Genomic DNA, 17,651 nt, shown 5'->3' with positions numbered 1-17,651 from the left:
TTGTTCGTGGAGGTTTCTACAGAAACGACCCCTTGGTTCTGGCAAACGGATCACAATTACAGGTACCTGGGAGCATACCGATGGAATGAACGAAATACGAACAGTTAACATAATATGGTCATAGATCTTAGGTTGTAACTTGATCATGAGCGTAATTTGTTGATGTTGCCACCCCCGACAACCAAAGTAGTGTCCAACAAACCTAAAAAAAATATAACGACGAACGACCAGCCAACGACCCTGCCATTATGTGGTATTTCTCCACACTCTTTCTCCTACCAAACTCCATAAAACATTAGCAAAATAGACAACCCAANTATATATATATATAAAATCCGCTTTAGATACTTTTATTTAATCAATGGTGTTAAATTTGTGATAGGAAGGTGGCACATTTTAGGATAAGGCATGGGAATGATCCCTCTAGCTATGAATTTGGAGAAAACAATCTGACAATTGCTTTTATTAGTAGGCCACCATGTCCAACAGATTTTTGGTTGGGGTATCGCGCCAGAAATTATTTATATCTGGTAGTCGTAAAGGTGTATAAAATTTGTTTAATTTTTTTATATAACATATAGAATGTATATATATACAAAAAAATATAAATTTTATACATTTTTTCGTCTATTATTTTTACAGCAATTATACAATATCATTTTTCCTTTTTAGTTTTACATTGGGGGACTTCTATTTTGTTTGCAGTTTGATGGAATTCTTTTGGTTTAATCCAAAGCCTACTTATTCGATTAATTCTGATTTACACTGGATAGGCCAATTAATATGGCTAAAGCATTCAATCCTCTGCAAGAGTGGCTGTAATTTGTAGCGAGAAACAATTAAGAATATAACTATTAGCTTTTATAATTATTTTATTTTAAAAATTATTTTTTTAAATGCTTTTCAAAAAAGTACTTTTAATAAGCAGCAGTTTGTATTTGGCTAATTAATTTAAAAAGCACTTTTGAGCATTATCGTTTGGCTAAACTTTTAAAGAGTGATTCTAAGTGCAGTTTTTCAAAAATGTATTTTTGGAAAGAAATTATGTTTTTTTGCTTCTCCAAATCTGATTTTATTTCTACACAAATATATTTTTTTTACTTCTAAAAGCTTGTCCAAACACCTTAACTTTGGGAAAAATCACGTTTGACCTGAAAAATTACTTTTTGTTAAAAAGAAACTTGGCTAAACAGGCTATATTTTTTTTCTACACAAATATATTTTTTTTACTTCTAAAAAAAATTTAAAATATATTTTTTAGTTTTTAATTTTATTATTTATCGATTTAAAGGCTCAAAATTTTACAAGTTCCAAAATTATGAGTTCAGAGGTTTATGTNAAAATATTTTCCGGAAAATGTTTTCCACTTACCAACCAAACAAGAGAAAATAAGTGATAAAACCACTCATTTTCCATGAAAACATTTTCTAGGAAAACATTTTCCATGGAAAACATTTTCCTTCGTACCAAACACACCCTTTGTTATTGTTGTTGTTGTTGTTTTTGTCAACTGACGGCATAAATGTTACCAAAACTATATCCAGGCCAGTCCAAGTGATCCAGCACAAAGAAAAAATTACTGTAAAAAATAAACTCACCCACATTGTCTAATTTTCTTTACAAATGCATCTGTTTCTGGAATTACAACATAGAGAGCTAATAGAGTTGATAAAAAATCCAATTTCCATTAGTATAATACACCAGTTCATCCCATTTTTACATTGTGTAGTTCATATCAGAATTTGGAACAGATCAAAGAATTTCTTTAGCTTGTGTAACAGCAAAGACTCTAAGAACAGCACAAGCACACTTCCACAAATATTTCTTTGAAAATTTCCCCTTTTGGATATCTTCAATTTTCAGATTCCAATTCATCAATACAGCTTGTTAAAACCAGCAGGTGCAGCAGAATCACTCAACCTAGGCAAGAATCCTTCCCTCTCAAGTGAAACATGTAGACATGACATTATTTTTACTAATGCTGTCCATGCCACAGGAGACGCGCAAAAGGCGTATGCAAATACAGCTAATGCTCTAACAACACCATCAGAATACCAAGGATAAGCCATGACCAAAAGTGCCCCAAGAATTCCTAGCCATGGCATAAGAACAGGTAGCATTGGCAACAAGAATGCATTCAGTGCTATACATGATAGTGCAAATGAACCTAGTAAGTAGAGACCCCATCCGATTATTGGATGAACTGTCCGAGGTATCAAGAAGAAAGGAATTATGTAGGCTGCAAGAATGGACCATATAGCGATCAATTTCAGTCCTGTTCGTATTAAGAAGATGCTCTTGGTGTCTTCACGTCGATAGCACAATTTAGATAAGTTAGGACGTGCTAGGCGTGTCATTATAATTATTCCAAGGTAAAGTACAGTTTGAATCAGCACAAGTGGCATCTCTGCATCATACCTGCAGAATGACAAACAGGTTAAATTTTGACGAATGCACTTCATCAAGCTCTCAAAATGTTCACTAAAAATGGTGATTTCACTAAGGAGGTGATAACATCAGGGATATGAAGAACGGGAAACTGCTTATTGATATTCTAAAGAGTACAATGTTCAATGTAGGAAAATCTTTGATGTGTAGTCCAAACAAAGGTTAAAGGGAGCGACATGGACAGTGAGAATTCATATACAGACCCCAACTTGCTCAGAATTGAGGCGTAGTTATTTATAGTCCGGACATATTATAAGATAGGATTTTAGTTTTACCCAAGAGTTTGACGTCGCTGTTCATGCCACTGAATGCCCAAAGGAAGAACAGGCCATGACCACCAATACCAAGGTTTTAACCATGGTGCACCAGGGAAAGTAATGACACTATTAGGTCCACATGGTACGGACCAACGTAGTCTGAGATCTGAAAAAGAATTAAAAGTAACAGTCATTATATTTTTGTCTCTGCCTCAGAAATGTGTATTAGTGAGATATCACAAAGCGTTGTCCAAATAAAACACGCCATCTCTAAACTTACAATAATAAGAGGCATCCATTTGATAACCAAGAGGCAGTCGATAATTTCCCTGGAGCCTGGTACCATTAAGGGAAGGATGGAACATTGGCTGATCAAGTAAATCAGGGAAATAGCCGCTTATAAAACCTTGATCCGCGCCATCTGGATTGTCCATTCCAACCTTCAACTGATAAAGCATGTCCTTGAATACCATTGTTGATGGCTGCAATTCAAAATTTATAAGTAACATTTATGCCATCACAACTAACAACTAACAACTAATAAAATAAATTGGTCGCGCAGAAAACTGACCTGCAATACAAATAGACCAGTGTGGAAGATACAAGGATTGATGAAGACTGCACAAAAATGACCACATTGGAACAGTTCATCTGTTTTCTGAAGGAAGAGGTTGTCAGAATCAAGCATTACAACCCGTTCATAATTTGTTAGGCTCCACGCGTAAAGTTTGTTCAATGTTAGCTTGAATCTCCAGTTAAAATTGGACTGTCCTTTGTATGGATTGTTCAGATTTTCAACTCTCACCACCTTTGCACCATCTTCCTGCTCTCTGCACACCAAGTACATAATGGAATATATTAGTTTTCAGGGTTGAAGGGGAGCCTTGGAGCAACGGTAAGGTTGTCTTCGTGTGACCTATAGATCACGGTTTCAAGACGTGAAATCAGCCATTAATGCGTCCATTAGGGTAGGCTGTCTATATCACAACCTCGGGGATGCGACCCTTCCCCAGATCCTGCGTAAATGCAGGATGTTATGTGCATTGGACTGTCTTTCAGGGTCAACATAGTTCCAATGAAGATTCACATTTCTATTTTGTTGTGATCCAAGCTAATAAAATATCACTAACTTGATTGATAGCATTGTAGAGCTATGACATGTAACAGTCACACGTATATTTACAATATACATAGGAATGTTATTCTGGTCCAAGAGCAATTTTGTCAACTTTTAGGTACTAACATAGAAAATTACATAGCTCTTATTTAGGTTTGTCTAGTCAAATGTTTGTTGGCTTTCAGATGCATCAAATAATCCGTCACATATCAGAAGGTCAGGAAATTGTTGATTATATTAGGATTATGGTCTTCCACGACAACAACATACTCAGTATTATCCCACACTATGGAGTCTGGGGAGGGTAGTGTGTACGCAAACCTTACCCCTTTCTTGTGAGGATAGAGAGGTTGTTTCCAATATACGTTTAATGAGGGTTTTCACATACTCTATATTTAAAATTCATCATGAAAGTGATGAGCTCAATAAAATCCACTCCTAACACTCTAAGTTCGTCTCTAGCATCTGGGCCAGCAACTTGATTATTTTATTAGGTACGTACTTACTATCTCCCATCAGTATATATATCGAGTAATTCTTCATCAAATTTTAAATAGACCTAAGAAAGATTACTAATATTTTTGTTTCAACTGAAATTTGATGACAACTTAGGCTTTTTTAAAGATGAGCAAGGTTTAGCAACCAGTTTATTTCTGAACAAATTTGTTTTTCCGTTTACTTTTCTAGCGTACGTAATCCACACAATTCATTGACGGAGAAGCCCCGATGCCCCGGTGAGGAGTTGTGAGCGGCTGGCGGTGGTTGGCGCGAGTCGAGGCTGAGGGAGGCCCAAGAGGTATTGGGGAGAGGTGATTAGGCAGGACATGGCTAGAATGCGGATTTCCGAGGACATGGCCCTTGATAGGAAAGTCTGGAGGTCTAGTATCAGGGTTGCAGGATAGGGGCGTCTAGAATTTTTCGTACTTCTGTCCCGGGGCTGGGAGGGGGGGTGGGGGGGGGGGTTTGGTAGGGCTCTCCATAGATGATCTGTGTATTGTATTGTGCCCCCTTATGGTAGTTACTGGTCGATATATTTGCATGCCATTTTATTTATGGTTTATGTTTAGATAATTATTTATGTGATTTTTGCTGGAGTTACTAATGCTCTTTTGCTTTTTGTTTTTTGTTTTTATTTTCCTTTTCCTTTTCCTGAGCCGAGGGTCGATTGGAAACAGTCTCTCTGCCCTTTCGGGTAGGGGTAAGGCATGTGTACGTATTACCCTCCCCATATCCCACCTTGTGGGACTATACTGGGTAGTTGTTATTGTTGTCGTTTGTTTGTTTTGTCATTTTCTAAATTGGGTGGCAGAATCAGGAGACACATCATAGCTTATGAGGTGGACATAATCCTTGTTTTTATCCTCAAAACCATCACTTTGCTTTATAAAAAAGATAAAAACTTTTTCTTTGTGCTATTGGCCGGTGGATAATGTCTTTAGCACTTAGAATATTGCATGTCTTTGGTATACACTAATACACCAATGAAAAGGACTAAAAATAATTACACCTCAAATGATAGAATTGGCATGAGCATGATAGCAACAAAAAGGTGGTTCATCTATTATGATAATATATATTTTAATTACTTTTGTTTGAACGTTAAGTACGTAACAAGAGGAATATCTAATTTTAAAATAATAAATCATTTTTGGGTTCCCACTAAGTTCACTTGAATATGACGTCTTAAAGAATTAGCAATAAAGGCGACATTATATAAGTGAAAACACATTATACCTAAAACAAAAATCGACCTGATGATAAATTTAAGTAGCACAAATAATCTATTTTAGACCAAATTAAGGTCAGGAAGCAATTGTATCCGAAAGTGCTCTCTCAAGTTTCAAGTTTTGCTTTTGGGGGCTTTTTACCTTTAGAAAAATACTTAAAAGTGCACAAAAGACGGAAATATCAGGTCTTAAAAGTGGCTATAATTGAAAGAAGTGGCCAAATTGTTGTGAAAAACAAAGAAAAAGGAGCACTTCCTAGAAACAACCAATTCATGCACGTTAATCAAAACTTTGCCGTATGCCACAAAGACTTGTAATTATCACCACCAAAGTCCCTTCTTAATTGTGATAAACTATACTTTTGAAAGCAAAAGTTAGTGAACGTCTTTCTCCCTTTCTTAGAAAAAGTAGCTTGACCTAATTTTTTACTCCTTTTGTTTTGATGACGGAAAATTTTCTAAGTGTCTGTAGCGCATTATTCGAAATTCAACGGATTTTTGGCTCGCCTCTCTACCCTTCTTGAATTTCAAAGTTTTGTCTACGGTAGAATTTAAATTTTATAACGTGTGTTTAATTCACACATCACGTGTTATGCTTTATTACTAAACCAAAAACTCGTATAGCTTGACCTAATTTCTTACGTACTACTTTATGTCCAATGGTTTATCTTTGATTGTCGTGTTAGTTAACACAGCACGATAACATAACAAAAGTTAATATGATATAAACCTAATATTAGTTCTCCCTTCAACAAAAAAAAACTAATATTAGTTCTAATATATTATAGAAATTCTCTTTTCAGAAACGCGTATGTGCTGGCAAAATCAAGAGGGTGATTGCTTAATAATTCCCTAATTAATATGCGACCCCCTCCTTTCACGGAAAACAATTTATTTTCAAAAAAAAATAAAAAATAAGATGAAACAAGAATTGACCAATTCCAACTACATATTTTAAGTTTCTTCCAAGAATCATTAAATTTCCACTACCCATTTGACAAACGTTTAAAATTGCATTACGAAATAATTGACCCTCATTAAAACTCTCCTTCTTTTTGACAACCTGGTCGACATGACGAGATTTATGTGGGCCTTTCATAGTAACCCAATTTGCAAACTCACTACCTATCTGGAAAATTTAATGCTTTAAAAAAACCAAAAAGAAAAAAGAACACAAATAAAGGGAAAAATATAAAATTTTAAACAAGATCGTACTCAAGTAATAGCCTGTTTGGCCAAGCTTGTTTTTGGCCAAAAGTGCTTTTTTTTTTTTGCCCAAAAATTGAGGTGGTTGGCCAAGCTTTTGGAAGAAAAAAAGTGCTTTTGAGGAGAAGCAGAAAAAAGTAGCTTCTCTTCAAAAGCACTTTTTTGAGANGTGTGGAAGAGCACCTGTGAGAAGCGGAAAAACCATCAAAAAACGACGATTGTTCGTGGAGGTTTCTACAGAAAGACCTCTTGGTTCATATATATANAAAGTGCTTTTCAAACTAATTAGCCAAACACAAACTGCTTTTCACCAAAAGTACTTTTGAGAAAAGCACTTTTGAAAAAAAGCACTTCTCAAAATAAGCTTATTTTTGCAGCTTCGCCAAACGGGCTATAAATCAGTAAACTCAGTCTAGTAAAATGTTGTACTGGCCAACACCAAACAGCCTAGATACTTGGATGTCCGGTGACGTTAAAATATATTCTATAACTTTTCTCTAATATTCCGATTACCCTTTTTATAATCCAGAAATCTCCATAGTTAGTGACACAAAATTCAAACCAGGGGTGAAGCTACATTAAGCTTCGTTGAAAAATTACGATGAGTATATAAATAAATATTAGGTTTTAGGTATGTAATATATACCGAACAATTTTTGTCAGAGAATTATTTGTACACTAATTTAAACCCAATCGGCTTTCAACTGCGGCATACTTCTACTGTGCCCATGGGCGAAGCTACACTATGGTAAGGGTGGTCAATTGATCACCCTTCATCGAAAAATTATACTGCGTATATAAATAAAATATTAAGTTTTAGAGGTATATGACATAAATTGAACACCCTTTACGAGGAATTTCTTTTACGTCTTTCAAGTTTGAACACCCTAGAAAGAATATCCGGCTTCGCCATTGACTGTGCCGTAATGTACTCTTAACACTAGACCATCAGCATATCACGCGATGCGTTCTTACTACTAGAGTAAAGCCGTGGACATGCAACTTCTGAGTGAATTTATGTAAAAGAGAAGAATGGAGGATTTTTGAGACTTACAGAGTTTGGACCCAATGAAGAGGAACATCGAGTGAAGCAATGACGACGAGATCAGCGTCAACGCCAAGCCGAGAAAGTGATCGTAGCATGACACGTGTCGCAATGTAAAACTCATAATCTCTTGGTGTTCCCATATACATCATGGTAGCATATGCATTTCTGTGCACCCCTTTACCCTCCGCCGTCGCCGGAACTCCGCCGACCACCGTCGTTAAAGCTATAATCAAAATCCAAAAACCCCATAAAAAGAGTAAATTCAACCTTCGTATCATCTTCCCTACTACCCCTTTATTTTATTTTTTCTCCTTTTTTGGTCCTCACAAAGCTAAAAACCTCAGGAAACTAAAAAAAAGTTAAAAACTTCATAAAAGGAATCTCATTTATTTTCTCCACGTTAGAGTATAAGTTATTGTGCTCCTATCCTTAAAAAAAAGTTAAAAAGTTCGCCGGGGAAACAAGATTCCGGCGACAAGATAGCTAGACGAGAGCACCAGAACAAAATTCTGATCAAAACCAGCAACACCAATCTGAACAAAGTACAAATGAAAATTTTGTGTGTGTATGTTGTTTGTTTATTTTTTGGTGTTTCTCTTGTGTATGGGCTGTGGGAAAAAATAGAAGGAGATTTGAGGGTTTAATTAAGCAGATTGTATCGAAGGAAGGTACGAGGACTATATGGAGATGAAGCGGCATTTTATATTAGTACTACTTGTAGTTTTTTTTTTCGAGCGGCTTTTAATTAAAAATATCTCCCTGTTATTTGACCAACAACTTTTTCTAATTTTTAAAAAAATTTAATACTACTGTGATAATTCTACCTATTTAATGATAGTAAAATAGACATTATCCCAAACTCATATAAAGAAAAAAGAGTTATGCTGGTATGTTTAATTTAAGCTCAATGTACGTTAGGAATTATTTTAGTCTTATTATTTTAAAAATTATGTATATATACCTATGAAGAATATAAAATCTTTTAGTCTTATTATTTTCTCCTTATGTACATTATGACCAATTGGTAATAAAATTCTTTATTTACCAAAAAAAAAAGATTCAGGAGCTAATCGTAATTAGATTGAAATGAAATTTTTGTTGTTGTATGGGCACGCTCTTGTGTTAGAATAAAATAATTTTGAATAGAGCAAAATTAATAAAAAAGATTCATATAATCGAGATTTGATTGATTTACTAAAATTAAAATGTATATGTGACTGCATATGTTGAAGGTGATCTGATCTGTTAGATTTTAATACGTTGACTAGATTAACGGTCGAGCACGAACACTAGTGTATTTGGACTAGCTGATAAAGATACTTTTAATATTTGTTTCAGTAATTGAATTAAATATTTCCTTTTAAGGAAAAATCTAATAAATATATCTTTCCTTCTCTATGTCCAATTAGTTTCAAGATCCATTGGATGGACCAGCCAGTTAGTCAGCTGCAGTTTTTTCCGAACAGAGACCGTGTCTTTCACGCTGTTCTGTCTGAGAAATTATTATTTTTTCAATAGATCATTAAGGTCTGATTTTTTTTTGAACTTCATACATAACTGGAGCTTAGTGCATCGATTATTTGACACCGTCCACAAAGGAACAAATTTTAGTTACAGTACACTAAAGTAAAACAGCCGACTCATGTTTCATCCAATTAAATGCGTAAGTACTGGAGTAGTAACATTTTCTCCTTGTTTTAAAATTGATATTTGAAATTTAAACATGTATTTAAATTTCTTATGTTGAGAGGATTATATAATTTTTGCATTATTTTATGTGGTACAACTTTCCGAAAAAAAGGTGATTCAATTGAATTCCCTTTTTCGCATGTGGCTCCGTCGTATGAGAGCATAAAAACTTTGAATCTTGAAAATTAATATCTTTCCATTAAGTTACGTAATATCTTCAGTTAAATTCATTTAATCTTGTAAATAGAGAAAAAACTTAAGCGCATTTTAGCCCTTTTAAGGATTAAAAAATGGCGTAGCAAATAAAAAGAAATATTGTTATGAAATAATAAAAAGAAGAAGAGTATTGCAGAGAAAAGTTGAGAGAAAGAATTTTATTGATTTGGGATGAATTACAATGGAATAGAACCCTCTATTTATAGGGAGATGATGACTTAGCCACCAAGTAATAAACCCTAGAATCTCTTCTAAATATAGACATTCACCATAAATACAATTCTATTTATAAACATTCCCCTTGAATGTCTATTCAACAGATAATGTGCCTCGTTAAAACCTTAACTAAAATAAAACCCAATGGGAAAAAAAATTCTAGAGAATGAAAAGTACACATATCTAACAATACGCCTTTTGGTTGCCTCGTTAAAAACCTTGCAAGGAAAACCCAGTGGGACAAAATCTTGTAAGGGAAAAAGAGTGCAACGCGCATTAACTCCCCATGATGAGATCATCAATTCACATCCTTGAGCCTTCGCATTCCAATCTTGTGCACCATCTTCAAGAGATCTTTGGTAGAGATTTGATGAACAAATCAGGCATATTAACTTGAATGAATATATTGGCACCTTGATATCATCATTCTGATAGATATAATATGTCTTCATATAATGTCGTGGAATGGCTCTTCAATATCTCCATAGAGATTCTCGCTATCATATTATCATGCTTATAATTATAGCAAGATACATTATATGCACAAATTGCACTGAGGATGTAGTACTTCATGATCAAGAATTGTATATGCTTCGAGCAACTTAAATCTTCATGGATTGCATATAAGCCATATAGTAGACTTTAGATGCATATCAAGTTTTCATGTCATGCAAGACATATAAGATATCGAAAACTGATTGCACATACCATTGACTTTATACTTTCAAGTGTTTGAACTACATGCATGTTCAAAACTACATGTCTTTCATATGAAACTAATTCTATTCGAAATTGTTTCACCAAACTTAAGATCCTCATATATATTTAGCGGTATCATAGATATCGTCGACGAACATTTTATATCGGTTTCAACATTTTTAATAAAGACATAACATAGAGATCTCTTCATTCATTTCAAGTACCTAAACCTCTATTGAGATTTTATGAAGCATTATGTCATGTGATCTTCTAGATCACTCGTCTCCTTTATTATGATTATTTTGATCATTTGCTCATCTTCTTTATCAAGAAGTTTATTTGAAACCAATTTGTCTATATGCTTTAAGCGTACCATAGACTTTGTCCTTCTAGGTAATAGGAGCATTTGCAACGAGAATATAGTTACTTTCTTTGGGTCAGCAAATGCGTTTGGCATGCTTTGCAATATATTGCAAATGAATTATCTTTTTATGAACTTCAAGTTCATATTATCTTATTCGAGGATCGAGATGTATAAATAATAATTCATTCCATGTAACTTTTTCTCAACTGTTTACCATGTCTCCCCCTCATGTTAGAAAAACTAACTTGTTTCCTCAACTTTGAGAACCCATCTTTGTGCGTTATGGTGTTAATCAAAATATACACCGCACATCAATAATAATAAGATGGAATTATTTGGTTCCTGACCATGACCACTTGTGAGGGGAGAAATTAATATACTTTCGTATATAACGTATATCAAACTGGTATATAAAACTTTGTTCTCATAAGTAATTGTTTAGCTATTAAGTGGAGACACTCAATAAATCATTTTGCTAAACCAGCTGTGATGTAGACCAACTTATCAAGATGAACTTCTTGAATAGAAAATCTGGAATATGCTCTAAATTAAATTATTGAGCAAGTTACCTCGCAAACACCATGTTGCGGGTTAATAATAATCGCACATGTAACCATCTCATAGATGCATCTTATGTGGTATACATGGCAGGTGAATGGGCCCATATTTACCTTTGATATTTCCAGCATTCATGGGATTTTAATTGGTTTATTAATTATTGAGAACAAGCAATATAAGAGAATTCGTAAAGAACTTTCTAGTTCTTTAATATTTACCCATGTGAATTCTCTTTTATTTTTGCACATCATACTTGAATTAACATGGCTAAACCAAGTATGCCAACTGGATAAATTATCAATATTGATAAACTTCAGGTTTATATCAATAAATATCCACTTCATTGTGGTATTCTTTTGTTTATGTAGTACAAATTGGAGAATAAAGCGGGTAGCTTTTCACATACATATTACCCCGCTACAAGATGTAGTAATAGAAGATATTAAATCTTTCCTTTATTTATAGTCTCAATATAATCAATCGCTTTCGTGTATACTTTGGAAACTGAATAAGTTTCTTTGAGACTTACTACAACACAATACCTTATTGGTAATTAATTCTGTTTCTCCAAAATAGTATAATTGGCTCTTGCAGAGTTCTCAATTAATTTTGTAGTACCACATATTCATCAACACCCATATGGTGAATATTTCTTTTAAAGAGAAAGTTATACCATTATGGTTATGGTCAAAATTATATGCAAGATCTGTTTCTTGCATTACCGTTGTCTTTTAATAATCACAATGCCAAAATATTTTAGCGTACAATAGGTACGTGACCAATGACCATTCATGCCATAATAATGATATTATTTTCTTATATCATCTCAAACCTCCTTCTAGAGGTGAGTGTGGTATATATCACTAGCACGCTCATATTCTTCCAAAAATGAATATGTATTCTTAAATCAGATGTTGTCACATTCACATCATGAATAGACCATAATCATCTATATGCTTTATAAAGTCTCATGTCAAATCGATGACAAATATTTTCACAAGTGGGGGATTATTTTGAGAATCCTTATTATTCTCATTATCACAATGATAACGATTATAATTTCGTCTATTGCCACGTCCACATCCATTGATACATTCATAGTGATAATTTTGTCTTCTTTCAGACTTATCACATACTGCTATCACATTCTCTTAAGGGAATGAGAATGGAGCAAATTCAATGGGACGGGTTTCCACTTTTTGTGCCCATAATCATACATGAATTTGATCATGGCAAGACATAGAAACTTTTACCACTTCAGGTGGTTATAATTTCTTACAAACTCCATTAGAGTTATAATCAAACTTTGTTGTCTTTGCTTGTATTTAAAATCAAAGTATAGAATAAAAGAGAAAAATATGGTAAAATACTTACCTTAAATCCAGAATTTAATCATGAAGGAAGTTCATGGAATAATTGACAATCATTATGCTCAATCCCAAAGCTTCTACTCAATTGGTTAGAGTGTCGTGCTGATAACGTGTTATGAAACAATAAAAGAAGAAGAAGAGTATTGCAGAGAAAAGTAGAGAGAGAGAGAATTCTTATTGATTTGGGATGAATTACAATGGAATAGAACCCTCTATTTATAGGGAGAGGATGACTTGACCACCAAGTAATAAACCCTAGAATCTCTCTAAATATAGACATTCACCATAAATACAATTCTATTTATAACAATATTAACTAAATAATGGAGCAATGATTTATATATGAAAGCTTATACACAACTTACCACAAACTCACAGCTTAATTAATGGGAGTTGAGCCATGACCAAATTAAATGATAATGATTAACTAATGGGGCAAAGTTGTTCTCCCAATTTTTTTGAAGGCCGACATTATTCGCTACTTCTTCCGATCCATTTTAATTGAGTTTTTGGCTATTTTTACACAAATATTCATCTTTCAATATTAATTAAAAAAAGGCCAAAAAGTAAGTAAAATGGACGGGAGGAAGTATTGAATTTTCTTCAAGTAAAGCAAGTGGATTAAATTAGGACCATTTCGTCAACGATCCGTTGACTATGAGCCCGTTGGGATGTGCTTGTTGTAAGTGACTTTTAAGCCAAAAGTAATAAGTTAGGAATTTTAGCTTTTGGCTTGTTTTTGTCATTTTAGCTTAAAAACAAGTGCTTAAAAGTACTTTTTTATTTTATTCAAACTCTACAAAATGGCTTAAAAATTATTTTAACTTAAAAGCACTTAAAATAAGCCGATCCAAAGGCTATTCCTACAAAGTGGGCTTTTCAGCTTCTTCCCATAAATGACGCAACTAATGTGGGGATTGGGACTATCAACGGTAGGGCCGTGGATGACAGGCTAGCTCACCAAAAATATTAAGCCAGGTTGGGAAAGACTTGGTTGTGACAAGTTAAGGAGAGGTTCGGTCAAAGAATTTTCAATACAAGTCAAACAAAAGGATCTTCTAGGAAAGAAAACAAGGACGACATTGAAAATTTTTAATTGAGGAAGATTTTGTTAACCAAAATCAGAAGAAAAAAAATAGACAACATTTGTATTTATACTAAGTTAGCGTTTGGCCATAAATCCTAAATTTATTTTGAAAAATCTGATTTGGGTGAAGTTTGGTTTGAAGATGAAAATGTGTTTGGACATACGTTTTCAAAACATATTTTCCAACTTTATTTTGGAAAAACATGTATATAATTCCCAAGTTTTGGAATTTTGGCCCAAAATCAGCTCGGGATTTGGAATTTGGGATTTGGAATTTGGCCAAAATATGAGCAAAGTTTATGGCCAAACATGAGTTTTGAAAATAAATCCCAAATTTATTTTGGGAAAACTCATGGCCAAACGGGGCCTAAATGTTAGTAGTAGTTTAATTATCAATCTTTCGAGATTTTTGTTCCCACTTAAAAAAATATTTACCATTTTAATGTACCTTTCACTAGTACAGTATATGTATGGGTCCAAATTAAATCAGAGAAATTCGACACGCGGAGACAATTGTCATGAGTAACCTGCGAATTGAGTTGAGCTGTCTTGCCGAGGTCGAGCAGTGATCATCAACAAGGCCGAGGTCGAGCAGTGATCAACAATAAGGCCGAGGTCGAGCAGTACAGACAGAAGTAACGGCTAGTTTTGCTTTGGAATCTTCAGAAGGAATATTCTACTGAATATTCTCTCTAATTGTACTGTTTTGGGCTCCTTGGGATATGCCATATAAAGAGTATGAGAGATAAGGAAAGGGGGAGGGAGGGGGGGGGGGGGGGACTGGAATAAAGGACTTCTCAAAAAGCAGACTCTCTCTCTAAAAAAAATACAAACACATCTCTCTAGAGAGATTAGATTATCTGTTATCCCACACTCTCCATCAGATCTGAAAAGGATCCTAAGATTCTTGTATTTGTCTATCATTCATCTTTATCAAATGAAAGAAGAACCGCCTCACTCAAGATTGGGTGAATCTTCTCCTTTATTTATATTTTATTTTCATTTAATATTATTTAATGTACGGTCTTTTTCGTACTATTATATCCGACTATTATATCCGGCCATAGTTACTGCTAGCACTTGTACTCAACTATATTCTTCTATTCATGTTATCAATCTCAGATCTAGAATTAATTATCCTTAACTAGGATTTACCCTCTATCTTCTTATTTAATTAGTTTAACAAAAGGTCTCATACTTTTTGGTCAAACAATTTGGCGCCGTCTGTGGGAATTTTCTAGTTAAAATTTTAGTTTCCTCTATACCTAAATTCAATTCTAGTTCCACTTTAAGCTCATTGTAGCGTCATCCTTTTGTTGCAAATGCAAACTTGAGAAATTCGTAGGCAAGCTCTTGAAATAGTTAGACCAATCAAGATTGGATCTTTGCATATATGTATGAAATATTTTACAAGTTTTCGGTGGATTATATTGTTGCCGCATGATGCTGGAAAGCATGTTGGTTATGCTAATGGAATAAGGTTGTGACTTGTGACTTGTGGAGATTTTGTAAAAGCGAGAAATTAAATTATGTTTGATATCAATATGAAAACTACATTTTGTTGTAGTAGTAGCTTTGGTATGTCATGAGTGTAAATTGTTAGTAGGATTATGGCCATTATGTATTAAGTACGTCCATAATTCTATTGACATGTTAACGCTAGACATCAATTTATATCTTATATATATTGCTCTCTCTTTTAGAGAGGGATGATAGCTTATTGTGTGACTCTTTGAAACGATAAACTTGTCCTACCTTTATGTTTATAGTATGACTTATGTATCCTTTAGTTTTGTGCACCCAAGATTGGGGTACAAACGCGTCGGGATCGGGACTGGGACTTGAACTCGAGCTCCCAACAGGCGAAGTAATTTTCCAGTCCATAAGATGCCCAGATACGACTAACAACGAAGCTGAGCACAATGCCGTGATTGCAGGTCTAAAGCTAGCACTCGAGTGCAGAGCAAAACGAGTCATCCTACGGTGCGACTCTCAGCTCGTTGTCAATCAAGTCACAGGGACTTTCCAAATCAAGGAACAAATACTGCAAAAACATCAGGGCGAGATTTGCAAGCTGTTAATCGAGTTCGATAAATTCCAGCTCGACCAAATCCCTCGAACACAGAATATCGAAGCAGACGGCCTTCCCAAACTGGTAGCAGCCACTAAAAGCATAATCGGAGAAGGGACGTGGTCACTCCCCTCCACTCGTCGATCGATCAAATCGAGGTAACGAATGAATTCATTTGGTTTTAACTGACTATTTTTCTAAGTGGGATAGAAGCAGGAGCATTCTCCTAGATACGCGAACAGGGAACGATCGCCGTCATATAAAAAAAATATGGTGTGCCGCTTCGGCCTCCCCAAAAAGATCAGTTGCAACAACGGACCCAAACTCTCAAGAAAGAGGTCGCTGAATTCTCCGAGAAGTAGCATGTCACAAGAATACTCTCCACGCCGTACCGCCCAGCAGGCAACGGGCAAGCAGAATCCTCGAATAAATCGTATTGAACATCATGAAGAAAAAACCGGAAGACGCCAAGAGACCATATAGACTGGGACTGGATTGTCAGCCGAGAAAACATGTAAATCTCTCTGATAGGTGTAGGCAAAGCATGAGTGCATGAAGCTCACCTGCATTTTCGCCAAAGCGACGCTACATCAATTAAACAAGTTATATTCAACCCCGTTCGAAGTAACTACGGGTTATATTTGACCTCGTTCTAATTCACGCCCATACTGCCCCCGATCATTATCAAACAAAGGTTACATTCGACCTCGTTCGAATTTACATTCGACTTCGCTCGAATTAACTCACATTCGATATCGCTCAAATTCACATTCGACCTTGCACGAATTAACCCACATTCGACCTCGCTCGAATTAACTCACATTCGACCTCGCTCGAATTCACATTTGACCTCGCTCGAATTCACATTCGACCTCGCTCGAATCAACATTCGAATCGCTCGAATTAACTCACATTCGACCTCGCTCGAATTAACATTAGACCTCGCTCGAATCAATAATCGACCTCGCTTAAATTAACTCACATTCGACCTCGCTCGAATTAACTCACATTCGATCTCTCTCGAATTAACATTCGACCTCGCTCGAATTAACTAACATTCGACCTCGCTCGAATTTACATTCGACCTCTCTTGAATTAACTAACACTCAATCACGCCTACCAACGATCCCTTTAAAACCATCAATCGAGGAAAACATTCAAGAAAAAGAAAAATAGAATCAGAAATAACCAGCAAAAATAGCATTCCAAATCAAAAGAGGTATCTGAAAGGCACTTTACAAGGGCCAAATCGCCGGTCCAGATCTGAGGACGTGGATGACCTCCTCTGATGCCGCCATTCTTGCCAAAGCTGCCATCCTGGCCTCGTTGGCCTTCTCCAAATCTACCGTCTTCTCAATCAATTCATCACTCGAGTCATTGGCCCTGGTCGAACTCTGCTCAAATTCAGCCCGCAGGGATACCACTTGGACCTGAAGATCGGCACCCTCAGCCGGGATCCTTACTATTTGACCTCCCCATCCGAATTTCTCGAACTACAATTAATGAATTCCGCTCACCAAGCTCGACCAAATGACGACCTCGATAAGCAGAGGGACTAACTGTATGGGTCAAAAGCAAA

At 35.3% G+C, this 17,651-nt stretch overlaps 1 protein-coding gene across 1 annotated transcript; it reads right to left on the bottom strand.

Annotated features, from left to right (window-relative positions):
* Positions 1,568–8,474, bottom strand: LOC109231250 (putative glucuronosyltransferase PGSIP8). The gene is made up of 5 exons (XM_019396848.1): positions 7,809–8,474; positions 3,277–3,535; positions 2,986–3,187; positions 2,724–2,871; positions 1,568–2,418 (listed from the first exon to the last, which is right to left on the bottom strand). The coding sequence occupies exons 1-5, from the start codon at positions 8,078–8,080 to the stop codon at positions 1,875–1,877; spliced, it is 1,425 nt and encodes a 474-aa protein (XP_019252393.1). The 5' UTR covers positions 8,081–8,474; the 3' UTR covers positions 1,568–1,874.

Source organism: Nicotiana attenuata, chromosome 8, assembly GCF_001879085.1.
Source record: "Nicotiana attenuata strain UT chromosome 8, NIATTr2, whole genome shotgun sequence".
Lineage (NCBI taxonomy): Eukaryota > Viridiplantae > Streptophyta > Magnoliopsida > Solanales > Solanaceae > Nicotiana > Nicotiana attenuata.
The sequence above is the reverse complement of the archived record's forward strand: the minus strand, read 5'-3'. Positions and strand labels throughout refer to the sequence as shown.